Source organism: Hipposideros armiger, unplaced genomic scaffold (assembly GCF_001890085.2).
Source record: "Hipposideros armiger isolate ML-2016 unplaced genomic scaffold, ASM189008v1 scaffold_532, whole genome shotgun sequence".
Taxonomy (NCBI): domain Eukaryota; kingdom Metazoa; phylum Chordata; class Mammalia; order Chiroptera; family Hipposideridae; genus Hipposideros; species Hipposideros armiger.
The window spans coordinates 499,358-513,787 of record NW_017731882.1 but is presented as its reverse complement, the minus strand read 5'-3'; the positions used below and the strand labels follow the sequence as shown (position 1 = coordinate 513,787).

Genomic DNA, 14,430 nt, shown 5'->3' with positions numbered 1-14,430 from the left:
TGTGAACACCTGTCCTGTGCAGGTCAGGTGGCCTATACCCATGTCTTTTTGGACTAAACAAAGCACTATGCTTGTAAGAGGCCGTTACTGGGAACTCACTAAGTACCAGGCCAGGAAATGCTTAGTCTCTACTTCCATGGGGGCTGAGGGAGAAAAAGTGGGCGAGGGGGAGCAGAGATGACCTTGGGAAGTCATTTGGCTTGCCATGGCCTGGTTTCGCGATAGTGCTCTGAAGTAAATCTACCTCGACACAACCTTCTTCTTAAAAGTTCATCTCAAAAAAGATTTTAAATGTCCCTGCAGGAAACTCACATAGAACCAATGTCTGTGTAAGATTCGCCTCAAACATAGTTGTAAAATCAGACCAAAAATAGCTTGCCAATACTGAATCGGAGGCTGTGCACATTTAAATAGTGTTTCCCTGTGAGAGAACCAAGGGGTTTTTCCTGACTTAGTGGGAAGCTGTCGTATGCTGTAGTATTTAGTCAAACACCCTAAAATTAGTACAGACAGGCTAGCCATTCTCCAAAAGACTATTTCAATGAGTATTATCAGAGAATAGGTTTTCACGAGGTCTTTGTGGCTTCCTAGGACTTGGTTAAAGTCATTACAATTAAATGAGTTACTCAGTAGCTGTGGAAATCTCCCTCTGTGGGAAGAACAGGGACAGGCATGCAGCTGAGTGGATGGTATGAGTGACATTTATCTGAATCATCCCAGTTAGCTCTACATCTAATTGGTCTGGAACATCCCAACTCAGTTACTTTTGTTCAACTGTACCCATTTTAAAAGCTCAATAATCAAGATGCATCAAGATTTTACAATTAGAATGAGTGGTAACAAATGCTATATTTAGCCAAAAAAAAAAAAAAAAAAAAAAAAAAAAAAAACCCCTAATTAAAACCTCCCCACTTGGCCAAAACACCCTCCCGATGCGTTTCTGTAGAATCCCTGCTGCTGGCTCTGCTGTCGGGCTGGGCATCATGGTCCTGTCTGGGGCCGAGTGACTGACTGCACTGGGGCTGGCTTCCCGGACTCTGCTGGGGAGAGCGCCAAAAGGGCTATTGCCCATTTTTTATTCTCAGGTCTTAACTGAACAGTTAAACCATCACGTGTACCACGTTAGAGATAAAATTATCAATAAGTTCCTCTTTCAGATCAGGAAATGAGAAGTATCTTCGTTCAACCCTGAGTCCTTCCCATATGTCATCACACCGCACTTGCCGGAAGGGGCTGGGGCTCCCAGACCTTACCCACGTTACATCACTTCCTTCCGCCCAGCAGTCAGAGTCTGTCCTGGCTTCAGGCTGCACTTAAGACACTTTATTTCATCTCTCTGTGTATGTGTGGCCCTGTCTGTGAGCAGCATTATGCTAAACAAAGCAGTGGGTGAGGGTACAGGACGGCGCGAGGTGCTGGACAGTCAGACTGCTCAGGGGCTCTCAGCGGGTCCCCACTGCAGCCTCAGCACCCTCTGGGCACTTGTTAGAAATGAACCGTCGTGGCCCCATGCAGTCCGGCCTGGGAGCGGGGAAGGCAGTGCTGTTGTCTGTAACCAGCCCTGCTAGTTAAAGAACCATGGCCCACGGCATGTGAAGCAAATGCCTACCTCGATGAGCCTGGCCTGGCCTCAGGGTTGTGGACCCACTGCAGTAACCACGGAAGTCCCCAGGCCATGTTAGGGACAGGGCCCGGCCCTGGGGCAGCAGGAGCCTTGGCTGGCTGGCAGAAGCTCTGCCAGGTCTCACCAAGGTTCTGGCTGTTAGCGCACCTTCCCCGACTGGAAGCCCAGGAGCCACTCACTCCCCTGCCCCTCACAGGCGATCCTGGCCCAGGTTGCCCTGGGCAGGTGGTTGAAGGAGGCCAATTCTCCCTCATGGCCTCACCCCCCAGCACTGCTCCAGTGCCTTGGGACGTACCAGGCTCCGGGTGTAAAAATGTCAGGGGTCTTGGGGCCTCAGGAGGGGAGAGGTTTAAAACCAAAGACCAAGTTCACATCATCAGCAATTATTTAGTTCACTCCCCCAGACCTTAAGACCTTAACAGAGAAAGCAATGGAACTTGTTTCCACCATTTATCTGCCAATGTACACGCACATTCCTATATTTTCACCAGTCCTGGATAAGCACCCCAGGCTGCAAGGGCTCAGCCCACATTGTCACCGCCAGGCGTCTCCCTCATCCCACACCTCCAGTGCCTGACACCCTCATAACCTGCAGTGAGCCGAGCAAACGCTGTTCCACTTTATTGGATACACCAGGTGTGGGAGTTACAGGTGGGAGCTGTCCCATGTGCCGGACGTAGTGTGCCCGTGGGCCTTCTCACACAGGAGCTCTGAAATGAACGGACCTCACTTACATCAGTATAAACACAAGCAACCAAAATACAATCAGGTGGCATCCCAGGTGGGTAAGGTAAACAGTTAAATTACTAAGTCATTATTTTAAGCTCAAAATACTTCAATGAAAATGACATACAAAAACCATATAAATTACATTTAAGGTCTGTACATGATTCTAAGAAAACACACTACTGTGTGCTCTGTACAATATTGCTTCCTTTGTAACATTCCAAACCCAAGAAACACTTTTCCCTTGAATTCCAGATAAGAGGGCAAAATACACATGCAGGATAATTAAAATCATTTCACAAAAACAAAACAAAACCGCGTCGGTTTCTTCTAAGGCACATTTTGTTTGAAAATGGGACTCCCATTTTTCAGAAGCCCCTTTCTCACCAGCCCCCGGCAGGCCGAAGGCAGGGTCCTGTTCCCGCTCATCTTTCAAGACCGGCAGCTGGGCAGCGGAGAGATCAGCAGCTCTTTCAGCCGCAGCCAATGCCAGTCACTGGGAATCGCGAAGCCTAAGTTCAACTTCGCTGCCTTGCGCAGGCCTGTGGTCCCAGAGTTCTGCAACATTGGATCCATATGCAACATGGAAGGAGGATGTCATCTATTTTTCTTCAAAGCACAGGCACTGCTTACTTCTCATCCTCTTCCGGGGAAACGGGGCGACGTTGGGGGTCACTGTGTCCGGCGTCACTGGCTAGAGGACCCTCCTCTGACCAAAGGATGGCGGCAGCTCTGTGCCTGAGAGGACTGCGGAGGAGTGGGATCTCATGGGGTGAGGCTGCAGGAAAGCCCACGGGTCCCTGGGGCTCATGTCTCAAAGTGGCTGAAGTCTCTTGTGACTGCCCTGTGGCCCCACACCCCTCAGGCCTCCAGCTGGACCTCAGCCTCGTCCATCTGCAGAGTGTCGTTGTCTCCCAGCAGCTCGGTCTCTGGGACAGAGCCATCTTCCTCCTCCTCTGCTTCCTGCACGGGGCTCTGGGCCACGTCTTCAGGGGTGTTCTGCGTGTCCTCTGTGCCCTCGGAGAGCAGAACTGCCCTGTCGGCCACGGACGTGTTGGAGGGTGCAGTGGTGACATACCCCGTGCTAGTGGAACCGCTGCCACTGTGGTGGGAGCCAGGCTTGGGGACCATCTGGGCAGGTACCTGTTGCGGGGCCATCTGCATCGGGATCTGGACCGGGTAAAAGTTGGGCAGGTAGGCCCCGTAGGCCGGCACCGGCTGGTAGCCGTTGACGGGGATGTAGAGCTGTGGAGGGGGCACCAGGGGTCGGATCTGGCCCTTCATGGGGATGAACTGTGGCTGCGGGAAGGGCTGGGCCTTGGGCTTGGGGCCCCCGTAGCGGGCGTTGCTGACATTGCTGACAGGGCTGGTGCTCAGGGAGCTGGTCTGCGTGGCGTTGCTGGCGCCTGAAGTCTGCGCGGAGCTGTTGTAGGCGGACAGGTTGCCCCAGGCCCGGAGCCTGCTGTGGATGTCCTTGAAGCGGGGCCGCCGGCTGGGGAACTCGTTCCAGCACTCGATCATGAGCGCGTACACCCAGGCGGGGCAGTCGTCGGGGCAGGGCAGCACCTGGCGGCTGCGCACCATCTCTACAACATCCTGGTTGGAGTGCCCGCAGTAGGGCTGCAGGCCGTAGCTGAAGACCTCCCACAGGACCACGCCGTAGGACCAGATGTCCGAGTCCACCGAGAACTTGCCGTACATGATGGCCTCGGGGGACATCCAGCGGATGGGCAGCAGCGCGCTCCCCATCAGCTTGTAGTAGTCGGCGGAGTACACTTCACGGAACAGCCCCAAGTCCGAGATCTTCACACTCAGCTTGTCGTACACGAGCACGTTGCGGGTGGCCAGGTCTTTGTGGACCACGTGGTGGCTGGACAGGTACTCCATGCCCGATGCAATCTGTGCTACCACGTGCACGAAGTCTGGCGGCTCCAGGGCCGACTTCACGGTGCGGTCGTCGTCTGTGCTGCCCACGTCTGAGTGCGGTGAACGCATGACCAGGAACTCATGGAGGTCGCCGTGCGAGCAGTAACTGAAGATCATGCTGAGCGGCTGGTCCTTGGTCACTACGCCCAGCAGGCAGACAATATTGGGGTGCTGCAGCCGAGCTCGCAGCATGGCCTCATGGCGGAACTCCTCCCGGAGAGGCCCCTCCGCTTTGTCCTTCAGCGTTTTGATGGCCACCGCCTGGGTCGGCTCCCCAGGCGCTGGGCCAAACAGGTGGCCTTTGTAGACCTTCCCAAAGCGGTCCTCCCCAAGCTCCTCCATGAACCGCACCGTGGACAAGCTGATCTCCTTGACTTTGGCCTGCCAAGAAGAAAAGCCCGAATGAAACATTTCTGCCACTGGGATTGTGGAAGGAACAGCAGGGACGCTGGCGGGGCTCTACCCGCCCATTCTAGGGCTGTCTAGCGGACTTGCAGAGGACCTGGGGGTCCCACCTGTCCCTGGCTCAGTCTGCTCACATGCTGCTCTTTGCTCTTAAGCATGCCCTGATGCCCAAAGGCTGCCCAAAACCTTCAATGTGTCCCAACCATGCTGTAAACTATGTCCCCCCAAGTACAGCTGAGATACCATGGTAGAGTGAGTGTGTATGTGCACGTGCACCTATTCTCTCTCTCACACACACACACACACACACACACACACACACACACACACACACACACACACACACACACACACACACACACACACAGACCCAGCCAAGCTGAGCTCCAGCTGTCCCAGAGTCACCCCTGCACTCTCCCAGCTGGGTCCCCCCACCCAGGGCCTTTCCTCTCTGATATATGCCCACCTAGGAGGTTTAGCCACCATTGCTCAGCACAGCCAGACCCATGCCTATTTCTCTAGAACCCCGTAAGTGTGCACCCCACGATTTGTCATTTTTAGAGACCAGGCCAGCTGTTCTCCAGTGGCTCCTCATTGAGTCTGTCTTGTGGCTTTCTCTTGATTAGATTCTTTTTGTAATTATTAGTTTCAGGTGTACAAAACATAATAATTAGATATTTATACCCCTCACAAAGTGATAACCCACCAAAATCTACTACCCCTCTGACATCGTACATAGCTATTACAATACCAATGACTCTATTCCCTATGCTGTACTTTACATCCCATGACTATACATATATTTTTTAAAATTATAATTGACATTCAATATCATTTTACATTAGTTTCAGGTGTACAGCGCCTAACCACTGTGCTATACACTTTATTAGATTCTTAATTAGATGTTTTTTGATGGAAGCACCATGAGGGTGAAATCGATGTAAACCTTGCACCTCTCAGCTTCCAGTTCTCACCCCTTCTGTGCATCTGGCCCCCATCCTTCTTGGAGTTTCCTGACCCCAGGGCACTCAGTGTCCTCCTTGCCATTCCCTGCGCCCCTCAGCCCCCAAAACACTGAGTGACTCTTGGCAACAGAGCTGAAGGAGTCCACCTCCCCACTTCAAGCCCACAAGGGAATGATTTTCCCCTAAAGCTTGTAAATAATGTGACTGTCCTTTCATGTAGGCTGAGTGGTTGTGACAGACTTTCCCTGTCCTGCATTTCAGTGTGTTCTCAACATCCTGAAAACTCTTAGGGTGGGGGTGGCCTGCCCCCTACCTCCTCTACAAGATACTTGCTTTATCCTTCCCTGAAAAACAAAACAAAGCAAAGCCAACCCAACCCCAAACAGAGAGAACACAGGCCCCAGTCCCTTAAAAATGCCTGAGCCCCTTTTCTGGTGTCCCCTGTGGGGACAGCTGAAGCATTGCAGAGAGGACGGCTTAGCGATGGGGTGATCTAGGCAGACGAGAAGCTGGGACAGCGGATTCCAAACACACCTACCATTTATTTCCTAGGACACAAATGTGCTGAAATGTTTCAGAGAAGAAAGAGAAAAAAAGACTATTTAAAAGAGTGCTGTGTTGCGCTTCAAGTAAAGTAAGAAGGCTAACGGAGCAGGCAGAGGGCAAGCCTGGAGGAGCCGCCCAGAAACATGGAAGCCAGGAGACCTGCTTGTGCTGGCTGATGAGGGGCATCTCCACGTCCTGGCTGGGGGATGCCATCAGCTGCCGGCGTGGGGGTGTGGAGGCCGAAGCCTTCTGCTTATTCCGGCACATGCAGACCAAGAAGAAAAGGCAGGCGATGACCAGAGGGATGGCGATGCTCGGAACCAAGATGTACAGAATCCCCATCCTACTGCCATCTTGGGGACCTGTGAACAGCCAGGCTTCCGTGAGTTTTCAGAAAACACCCTTTTCAATTCTAAGTTCTCCACCAGCCCACTCCCACCTCCAACTACAATATTTAAGCACAAGCAAATAATAAGTCAGTTGCACAAAGGGACAAAATTACACACCAAACATAAAAAGAAAAAAAAAAAAGGTAATGTACCGAAAAAAGCACATCCTGTGATCAATCTGTGAGACTAATCCAGAACTGCCCCCATGGGAACAAACCAGGATATACAGCACAACAGACAAATTAACTCTAAAGGTCTTATAATGTCATTAGTAGCATCGCTCTTCCTAATGCTTGAACACCACTGGACAAAGGGGCTCTGCCAGACTTCATCTTAACGAAACTTGATGAAACATGTTTGACCCTTGTCCTGGGTGAGGGAAACTCGATACTGGGATTAGAAATAACCTTTTTCTTCATTCAATATTTTAGGATTGTCTACATATTTGTATAATAACATATTCTTTTAGGATAACGATTAAAGTCGCATTTGATTTAAATGAATACTGGCAGCGGATACGTTTGACCCAATACAATGTGTAGCAGGGGCACAAGAATTCTGCAAGAACGATGGTTACATATACAGCCTGAGGCTTCCAGGCATCTCCTCCATTTTCCCACAGTGAAGACTGCACTTTGTCTCCCCCTACAGGACGTACAGAGAGGTGCAGTGGGCACACCCCGCAGTCCTGACACCCGGAAGCAGAGCTGGGGGGTTTCCCTGGCAAGGAGACAGAACCCTCTTCCAGAAAGGGCCACTTTCCCACCCCCCTAACAGTTTTCTCCTTAATCTTGTGAATAATTACATGGGACTTGAGTGCCCCCATGACTAGTGAGTAATGAGCTCTCCATCTGAAAGCAGATAAGTGATTTCTGGTTATGCAGTTTCTGAAAGAGCTAATTCAGTCCTAAAAATGAATAATATCGCCACCCTAGTAAAAAAACAAAAAAACAAAAACCATTGTTCTAAACTCAGTATGGCCTCCCAGCATCTAAAATAAAAAAAAAAAAAGAAAAGAAATAAAATAAAGTAAAATAAAATAAAACCACACAGAAAACTCTCTGGGCCCACCTGGAGGCAGATGTTCTAGAAGCTTCAGGGGCAGTGAGGGCTGTCATTTTTCATTATTAGGGATAAGGGGAGAATCCATGCCCCTCAGGCCAAGATCAGAGGTGTGAGCACCATCCAAACACTTGAACAACCATTTATTTCATCATTATATTTTTAAAATAACCAACAGAACACATGCTTAATAATTGTAGTATTATAGAACAGTAAATATTCCGAACAGCCCATTTCACCAAAGGCTACGCCATTGTTAATAAGTTGGTGTTCACCTGATTTTTTTATACATATTTTAAGTTGAACATGAAATAACCACTATTCAATTATTTTGTCATACAGAAGCAGCAGTTTCATTTAAAAAAAAACAAACAAAAAACAAGTTTAAATAAAAGCGTATTGTCTATATTTCCCTGCTCTTGTGGCAGAGTAATCTATCTCGGATGTTCTGTGCAGGACAGACAGCTCTAGGTGTTCCTTGACAGCGGCAAACAGTTCCATGGTATCATCCAATCCCTTACTGGTAAAAAATTAGTCTGTTTCTTATTTAGCTATTAAAGGTGATTCTGCAATAAATATCTTTGCATTTCTGCCCTGTAAGTACAAATATTTCTGCAATATAAGATTCCTGCAATTGCTAGGTCAAAAAATATACATATTTTTCTTGGTTTTGATTTAGTTTTAATTACAAAATAACTGCTTATTATAAAACATCTTATATTTTAATATTTCTATAGATCAGAGGAAATCACTGCTAGAAGTTTGGTTTGTATCCTTCCAAAACTTCATCCATGAAACAGAGGTGCTTGTGTGTGTGTGTGTGTGTGTGTGTGTGTGTGCGCGCGCACGCGCGCGCACGCACACACATACACACACACACCTTTTGCTCATTTTGTTCTTTTGTGAAAAGAGAGGAAAAGAAGGGGAGGGAGAGAAGGAAGAGGGAGGAAGGAGAAAGGGGGAGAGAGAGAGAGAAAAAAACCGGACATAACACAGCTATTGACCTACAACGTTCTTCTTTCCCTTAACAGGACATCGTGAACATCCTTCCTTGCAGGAAACTTTTTAAACTACTGTACCATTCCATAGAGTAGCTGTACTATAATCTAACTACTGACATTTTCATTCTTCTGTGAACTTCTGAGTGAAAGGGAGTGCCAAGTTTGGGACTTGGAGAGGTAATAAACACGTTTTTTTAACTTCCATCACTGGAAGGGAGAAGGCATGCGGCCCCACCCCACCACCGGCCGGCCACCAGGAGAGGTTTCCAGGTGACTCGTGAGCCTTGATTTGCTTCACCATTAATCTCTCTTTATCAATCTTTTCCCAGTAATTCTCCACAAACCCTCTGACCCCAGGTTCCAAAATGGAAGACTTAGAAGGCAGCCCTGTCTCAGGTATCCAGGCTGACTAGAGCTGGTGGAACGTAAATATTGGAATACAGAGATAATAATGTTTGTAAAGTTAACTACATAGTCTTTTCCTAATCATAATTAAACAGAGAAATTGCAGGGAAAATGATTAAAGAGATTTAAGTTCTATTTTTCCCTCAGAGTGCCAAATCTGCGAGGGAGAGCTGAGTAGCATGGGAAGGGAAGGGCAGGGGAGCAGGGGAGGTGCCCCAACTGCAGATGGCGGGCTGAGGAGCTGCTGTAATGGGGAGCATGTTTATTAATATTGGAAAATAGTGTGTGACAATGTTAGTGGAGAAACAAGAGGCTGAATATCCCAGGACCATGACAGCAAAGAGCTGACAGGACCCCCAAATGCAAACAGCAGTCTCCACTGAGTGAGGAAACTGGGGGTGATTTGAACATGATTCTTCAGACTTTTCTCTAACTTAAAACGTCCTATAATGACTAGATATTATCAGCAACAGTTTTATTTAAAACAAACGATCATGGAATGGGAGTAGTGCCCACAGCCATCAGCCTACTGTACTGGTCCCCCATCACCACAAAGTGCACTCAACAGTCAACACTTTAAAAAAATGAGAGAGAATACATACTACAAGAGGGTACGTCACACAGTTCCATGCGTACGTTTTTATTCTGCGTGAAGCACCAGGGGCCTTCCATCTGCCCTCCGGGGTTCCGGCAGTAGGCGTGCCCCCCTCCGAGCTCAGGGAAGTCTGTGCTGGTCAGGTGGTGGCTGTGGGGGTGCTGCAGGGCCCACGGCTGGCACTGGTGCCCCGACTTAGTGGTGCTCGCTGTCCCTCTGTAATCAGTGCCCGAGCCATTGTAGCACTGATGGTCTAAGAGAGAAGATGCGTTAGGAGGCCCGGAAGTCAAGAGGAAGCAGCCCTCCTCGGGGTACCGAGAGCACCCTCCCTCAGCTCTTCCAGAAAGGCCAGCAAACCGCTTCATCTGCATGAACTCAAACTGGAGCTTCCAAAAGACCAAAGGATTTAAATAACTTCTAAGAAAGGCAGCCTTATTACAAATAATGACGTAATAAAGTCCCAGCTCACTAATTAAATTGGGGACATATATATGGGGAAGAAAAACTTGTGAGAAGTTATTCTATGACTCTGAAACCATCGTTGGGACCCACTAAGCACCCCCATTCCAGCATGAGAAGGTCAACCCCAACCTCATGTTCATTTGCACTGGAAGCAAAACCAGGCTGTGTGGGAGGGAAGAGGCCCTACCAGGCCTGGCCCACCCTCCAGACGCCTCCGCTACCCAGGGAGGACTGCTCAGCCACTCGCATCACTCCGCCTCCCCGGAGGAGTCCCAGAGCCGTCTGAGCCGGAACTGGGCGTGTCACAGGTGGAACAGCAGGAACAGAGTGCTTACTGTGCGGAGGCATTGTTCTAAGAACTTTCTAAGTAGTAACTCACTTCATCTTCACTCCAACTCCTGAGGTTAGTAGTTATCATTCTCGTGTAACACGAGGAAATTGTATTTAAGTAACTTGTCCGAGGTTACAGAGTAGGCGGTGCTGCCAGGCTCCGGCTTGAGCGCGGTGCGCCAGAAGACAAGACTCGGCTGCGGGAGGAGTCCTGTCTCACTCTGGGACCCTCAGCCTGGTCTGGGGAGTGGATGCTGGCAGAAGGAAGGCAGCCACTTCCGTGGGCTCCCCTGGAGGGGCCCGAGGCCTGACCTAGTCAGTGAGGACAGGTGCTTGTGCACCACGGGGCAGGTCTGGGAGCTGGCCCTGTCCCCCTGGAGCCTTTTGTGGCAAGCGGCCCAGAGATTACTCCATTTTACAGAATGAAGTCTGAGGCTCAGAGAAGTGGAGTGACTTACTTGTGTCCCCCAAACAGGCAGGAGCCAGCTGAGTGTGACCTGGAGCTGTGACTGAACCCCTTGCTCTTAAGCCCTACTGACAGCCCTAGGGTTCCTGGTAAGCCCGGGGCCCGGGTGGTGAGGCACGCGGGGCGTGGAGACTCACAGCGGCCCAGCCGCTCGGCCGGGATGCCGATGCGCATGCAGTTGGCGGCGTCGGGGCTCTCCGGCAAGGGCAGTGCCTCGCACTTGGGTAGCTGCAGCCGCATGAGGATGAGCGGGTTGGAGCGTGCGATGGTGTACTCCTGGCGGCACAGGTCACTCTCCAACACCTCGCACTCGTCGCGGCACAGCTCGCGTGGCTTGGGCGCCCGGGAGCGCGCGTCGCACAGCGGGAACACGAAGTGGCAGAAGGACGGGATGGCAAACTGCGAGCACTGGTCCGACAGGTGTGTGGAGGTGCCTATCATAGTGAAGGCCGCTGCGAAGGAGGCATCAGACCGCGTTAGGGTGGGCGCCGGCTCAGAGCCCCAAACACCCCGACCTCTGCCACTGACCCCACCTCTGACCTCCATCCCTCACCCTGCCCACCGGTACCCCCATCCCTCTAGCCTATCCTCTACCTCACCCCCTACCCAGGGCTCTCACAGGAGCAGGGACCCAGGGAGCGCGGGAGCCGCCCTGATTTGCACCAGACATAGAAGGTCCTAGGCTTCACTTTACAAACATCAAAAGCAGAATAAAAAATAAGGAAAACTAGGCCCAAGATCTTGTCCGGCTACATGCTTGTTCCATGACAGGAAGATTCCCATTTTGGACCCAAAAGCCACGTTTTCAGGCCCTACTATGAACTGGCTGGGGGCTCTGCTAGCGCAGGGTGGTAGGTGAAGTGGTGGGACGGGCGGTTTCTAGAAGAAGAGACTGGCAAAGAGGCACAAGGACCAGGCCTTGGTCTCCCAACACCCCGAAGCCTGCAGGGGAGGCCTTGGCAGGGATGGAGGCGGAAAGAGCATGCCAAAAAGATGGGCAGCCAGTCCTGGGAAATGCCGCAGGAGTCAGATGACAGGAGAGGCTGGGAGAAAGGGATCCTAGGATGGGGGTGTTGGGGAGAGCTAAGGAACAACTGGGAAGCTGGGAGAGTTTTGTGATAAAGGGGAGCAGGAAGCAGCCCTAGCAGAAGGGTCTGAGCCAGGGTTGGTTGGTTTGCGTTTGGGGGAGCAAGTCATCACAGGATGGAATGTGACAGACGAACTTGACATCTGACGTGAAGAAAGGAAGGAATGGGAGCTGCAGGGACAAGGTCTGGGCAGAGCGGGAGGAGGGCTGCCTGTGTGGCAGGAGGGAAGGCTGTTGCAGTCAGGGTTCAAAGGAAGGCGTCAGCCAGAAGGCCCTCCCTCCCACACTTTCACCTGTGAAGGATCTGCTTATAATGATTTGATCTTGGGCAGCTAGAGAAAGAGAAGCCCATCTGTCTACACACCCTGCTGAGAGACTGGAATGAATGAATCCCTGGGATGCCCCAGTTCCACCCATGACTTGCAGTGCGTGCCCGGTTCGGCCAGCAGGTGGCGCTGCTGGAGCCCATTAACCCAGGAGACCCACCAGGCACACATGGCAGGCTCCAGGTTAGATGCGCTGGGTGGGAGCACAGTTCTGGCCCTGCCTATTTACTGTAGGCATGTTGGTCACTCAGCCCTTTCTGGGCCTGTGTCTTTATTTGTGAAGTGATATGAATGGTCCACAAGGGTTTGATAACAGCTGTGTCCACGCACTGCATCTAGTGCCTGGTGTGAGGGTCACATTAGAATTGAGGAACAGAGGTAAGAGGTTAACGTGCAGGGCCTCCTGGCCAAAGAACCAGGTGTAAACCCGGCTCTGTCTCATCGTTGTGGAGTTGGCGACACCAAGAATGCTGGCTGTGACCCCCGGCAGGTAAAGACTGTCTAAGAACGCCAAACCTGGTGCTTTTATTGGAGTAGTCAATTAATGGGATGTTACGGCTGACCCTTTTTGGATTTCTCCTCCTCCCTCCCGCTTAGACCTATCATGTGAGGGCTTATTTCTGAAGGTATGAATATAGTTCTAGAAACCGAGCATGTCCAATAACTCGTCCTCACTTTCGTTCACACCCAGCACGTCATTCTGAAGCTTTCTTAGGGCCCATTCCCTGGGAAGCTCCCCGAGTCCTGCAAACTAGTTCTGACGCGCATGCTCTAAGAATCGAACATCACGACGCTGCAATGCGGTCTCCAAGCCACAACTGGGCAGTCTAGAGCACCTTCGAGGCCATTTTTTTCAAAACCCCACAAATCTAGAGGATCCTCATTTTAAACCATCCAAAAAGTGCTATATAAAATCAGTCGGCTTACATATCGGAGTTGCTTAATCCTTTAAATAATTCCTGGAAATAACTGATTCAATCTCGTGCGTTGAATCAGTGGTTGCCAATTAGTGGGATGTAAAATCCATTCTGAAATCTGTGGCTAGCATTTTAAAAGATAAAATCAGAACAGAACACAGGATGTCAGAGTGCATGGTTCGTGTTAAAGCTGCAACCAACTTTTTTCTTTCACAAAATAAAACTGAAGAGAAAAATCCGAGTGTACTGCTTTTGTTAAGGGTGAATGTCGTTTCCTGTAGCTGATTTCAATTCTATGAAATACATGTATGTGTATACTAAATCACGATGTAAAGTATACCTTTTACTGCGTGTCACTGTCAAAAAGTTTGATAAATTCTGCTTTCAATGACATAAAAAGCTTTCCAATGAGAGACAGCAATGTTTTCAAAACATTCTCTCATTGGGCCCTAGATGGTGTCTTCCGGGATCCTCTAGGTCCCATTACTGCCATTCGATTTCTCACAGGACACCTGGTCCTGTCCTCAGCGGGCTCTGTAACCATGGCCAGGCAGACCCTTGTGTGACTATGACCTTAGTCCCTCCAGACTGAGGGTGAAAGTCAAGGTCAGGGGTGACCTAAATGTAAAGGGACATTTCAATGACACCTACGTGAGTTTCTGCCTGGAAGCCTCATTCCTGCCCCTTACTAGGGAAGTACTTTGCAAGCCCCTCTGCAAAATCCAACAGACTGTCCTGGGGAGCCGTGCTTCTAGTGGGCAACGGGTCAAGAACTACTGTGTAGAGAACCCAGTTAATCTGGGGTATCTGCCTTCTTCACAGATTTTCCTGGTTTCTTGCAGCGTCTGAGAGGGAAATGCGTGCGTGTTTGTGGGGAAAGGAGAGACAGGAGGAGGGCTTTGCAGAGCTCTGGTTTAATTCATTTTCTGACTTCTCACTGGATTTCCCCCAAGACCTTTCCATCAATGTGTAAAAGTCAGTGTGTGGAAGGCTACCAACCAACCAGAGATGGGAAAGCCTAACAAGATGGGGGACAAGCAGCTTCGTTCTGGAATGACGTGCTCTGTGTTCATGCTGTGCAGACTTGACTGTCCCTGGGAGTCGAGGGTGGACACAGGTCTGAGCTCATTGCCGCATTTCCACGCATGGCTCATGGCTTGCAAACTTCTCTCCCAAACAGCTAGAATAAGGCCAGTGC

General features: G+C 50.3%; 1 protein-coding gene across 2 annotated transcripts in view; it reads right to left on the bottom strand.

The window, feature by feature from the left end:
* Nucleotides 1–2,229: 2,229 nt before the first annotated feature.
* Nucleotides 2,230–14,430, bottom strand: part of ROR2 (receptor tyrosine kinase like orphan receptor 2) — a 235,286-nt gene continuing 223,085 nt past the window's right edge. The window contains exons 6-9 of one of the 2 annotated variants that reach the window (XM_019668688.1): nucleotides 11,040–11,354; nucleotides 9,652–9,897; nucleotides 6,352–6,554; nucleotides 2,230–4,657 (exon numbers count right to left, since the gene is read on the bottom strand). In XM_019668688.1, coding sequence (XP_019524233.1) covers nucleotides 3,212–4,657; nucleotides 6,352–6,554; nucleotides 9,652–9,897; nucleotides 11,040–11,354 — 2,210 coding nt within the window. In that variant the 3' untranslated portion in view covers nucleotides 2,230–3,211. The remainder of the gene's footprint in view (nucleotides 4,658–6,351; nucleotides 6,555–9,651; nucleotides 9,898–11,039; nucleotides 11,355–14,430) is intronic. The other variant, XR_002126885.1, reaches the window with a different exon arrangement.